Raw genomic sequence first — 3,123 nt, 5'->3', positions numbered from 1 at the left:
ACCCATACTCTACTAAAATCTAAATGAGAAATTTTGTAAAGACTAGTAAAAATAAGAAAAAAAAAATTCTGCTTCCAGTGATTGTAGAACAAAAATATGATCATAATAGTTCATTGCAAGTTGTACAATAGAAAAAACACCAATAGAGTATATTCGAGTTTAAATCAAAATGAGTCTAGATTTCCAAGCATAAACAGCTCTTGCACCTGCACCCAAAATTATACACAAAGTTGAGTCAACGAATTAGATAACTTAAAATATAAGGAGGCATTACTTATATTGAGTAAATAATAATTATAACTATTTGTTCTTACGCAATACCTTATAAAATATGAGGAGGCATTACTTATGTAGATTATGTTGCTGCTCATAACCATAAGAATGTGAATCCTGCATTACAGATAGCTTCATCAACCAAATACTCCTAAGTAGGCATAAGGCATAAGCTATAGATGTATAATCACGATTGAATCATTACCTTATTCAGCTGTGTCATCAAATCACTACTTTGTAGCATACTTGTGAAAGAAAAATTGGATGGATATAATGTCCCTGTAGAATTGTAATCCTAAAAGAAAAAATATATATATTTCACCATTAAATTTTCTAGGTTCATAAATGAAAACACAAAACTTGATGTTTAAACTAACAAATTGGATTACTTGGTTAGATGGAGGCAAATATGCATGACCGTTGGTAGTTAACAAGCTTATAGCTGGATAGACCTATATAACAGTGGTAACATAACATATATATGATTAGTCGAATTTACTGTAAATAATAAGATAATTTCAAGAATCTTAAAACATACATGATTGTTAATATTTGTACTCATGGGTACACCATCTGGATGAAGAAAATTTGAACTGAGTGGTGCATGGGATGAGTTATATGAAGGGCCTATACTGCTTGGTTGCTTGGTTTTTCCTGCAAAAAAAAAAAAACAAAAAAATAATAATAAGCAACATTGTGGAGTATTAATAAGAAGAGACTAGTGGGATTTTATATAAATCAAAGAAAATATGAAACTTTCTTACTAGATGAAACAATATCTTTTGATGTCTTTCTTCTTCGTTTCTCCATAACACTTTTCAATCTGGCATTGCTTATACCTTTTGGCCTTACACAAGAGGGATTTTGTACTGGCGTCTCATCAAATGTGGTTGCATTACAATCATCAAGACTATCATGAATTTTTGCATTAACTTCTCCCTTTGACTTTATCATTTCTTTTTCAATCAATCCTGCTATCTCTCTCAATTTTTGCAGAGCAATTCTAGTAGTATTTTCTGTCTCTGATGCCTTAGTCAATACATCATAAGCTGTTCGCATCAAAGTATTTCGTCGCAATGTGACCGATGATTTACCCTTTGTTTGTAATAATTCACCATGCTCACTTGCCTCCAATCCTTTATTTGCATCTTTTGTCCATCGCTTCAATATATATTGTTTTGGTATTTGACTCCAACATTTCACATTTAGTACCCTTAGAGTGTGACGACACAATAAACCCATAGACTCGAACATTTTGCAGCTACATGAAATACTGCAATTTAATGAATTTAGTTGGACAATGTAAACTCTTTTATGACCTTCTTCATTCAGTTCAAATGAGTGTATTGTACCATCACTTCCAACTTCATGCATCATCACTCCCAAACTATCTACAAACTCCTTTTCAAATAATTTGAATATTTTTCTTGTGTAGACAGTAGCAGCATGATTCATAAGGCCACTGCTTTTGGCAATTCTAGAAGAGAGTCCTTGATTGCAACGAAAAGATTCTTCTAATTCACTTGAACGCATTTTTTCTGCTTGTTTATCATAGTGATGCACAAATTGAGTAAGACTCATTGTCTTAGTAGACATCTGATGAAAAACATTATTTGTGCTCTCACTTCTTTGTGAAGATTTTATCTTAGCAGTGAAAATATGTTGGCTAAATACTGTACACCATTTCGCACGAAGACTATACAATGTCTTCAACCACTGGTTGCCTGTAAGGTTGAATTTTGCCAATAAGTCATCCCAAGTAGACTGAAATTCCAATTCTGTTTCACAATATCCTTGAAGACACTTGTTGAACATATGGTTAAACTCAGGATTCCCATAATAACTTCCCAAATTTCTTGCAGCATTTTGAGATATATGCCACGAGCATAAACGATGACATACCCCAGGAAAAACTTTTTCAATGCCATTTGCCATTGCCTGACATTGATCAGTAAAAATAGTCTTCGGTTTTCGACCTCCCATTGATTCTAAAAATGTCTCAAATAACCAAATAAATGAATCAGTTTTCTCATCCAATAAAAAAGCACAACCGAATAGTACGTTTTTCCAATGGTGGTTGACGCCAACAAAAGGAGCGCATATCATGTTATACCTATTAGTTCGATATGTAGTATCAAATACTACCACATCCCCAAAACAATCATAGTCAATTCGTGACCTTCCATCTCTCCAAAAGAAGTTTGTCATTTGGTTTTCTTGATCCACTTGCACTGTGTAAAAGAACATAGGATCTTCAGCTTGTTTGCGCTTGAAAAGGTTTATCAAGCTTTGAGCATCACCTGCTTCAATCATGACCATTTTCTCCTTATTGACAACATTGTAGCAATCTCTTTTTGTAAAACCAACATTTTGAGACCCACCAACTTCTTCTGATAAATAAGAGTATGTATTTGTGGTCCTTATTCCTGCATCCATCATGGTTTTAATCACACCCAAATGCGCTTCTGACACTTTTCTATTTGATCTCAAAAATTGCCTCTCTTCTGGCATAGCAAGTTCATGGTTATGTTCATAAACAAAATGAGAAACTTTCCACATACCATTGTCATTCTGGAAGGCAAATCGAATTCTAGCTTCGCAACCTGTTCTCGTCTCTAATTTGTTTGCCATGCTCACTTCTGAAGGGTCACTATCTAGTCGAAAACCTTCTTTTGAACAAAAATAACTAAATTGCCTCAAAACTTTTTTTGTATTATATCTCTTTTGTCCCCTTCGAACACTAAATCCAGTTCTCGTAGCATAACTGTTGTAGAGATTATAAGCTTCCTCTTCAGTGGACACAACTTTTCCAAGCAAATCTTCTTCAAAATTTTCCGTACGATTGACAAT

General features: G+C 33.7%; 1 protein-coding gene across 1 annotated transcript; it reads right to left on the bottom strand.

Annotated features, from left to right (window-relative positions):
• Positions 1 to 1,011: 1,011 nt before the first annotated feature.
• Positions 1,012 to 2,904, bottom strand: LOC117613772 (protein FAR1-RELATED SEQUENCE 5-like). The gene has a single exon (XM_034342347.1). The coding sequence runs from the start codon at positions 2,902 to 2,904 to the stop codon at positions 1,012 to 1,014; it is 1,893 nt and encodes a 630-aa protein (XP_034198238.1).
• Positions 2,905 to 3,123: the final 219 nt, after the last annotated feature.

The sequence above is a fragment of the Prunus dulcis genome, unplaced genomic scaffold, assembly GCF_902201215.1.
Source record: "Prunus dulcis unplaced genomic scaffold, ALMONDv2, whole genome shotgun sequence".
Classification (NCBI taxonomy): Eukaryota; Viridiplantae; Streptophyta; class Magnoliopsida; order Rosales; family Rosaceae; genus Prunus; species Prunus dulcis.
This window is presented reverse-complemented; position numbering and strand designations above follow the sequence as displayed.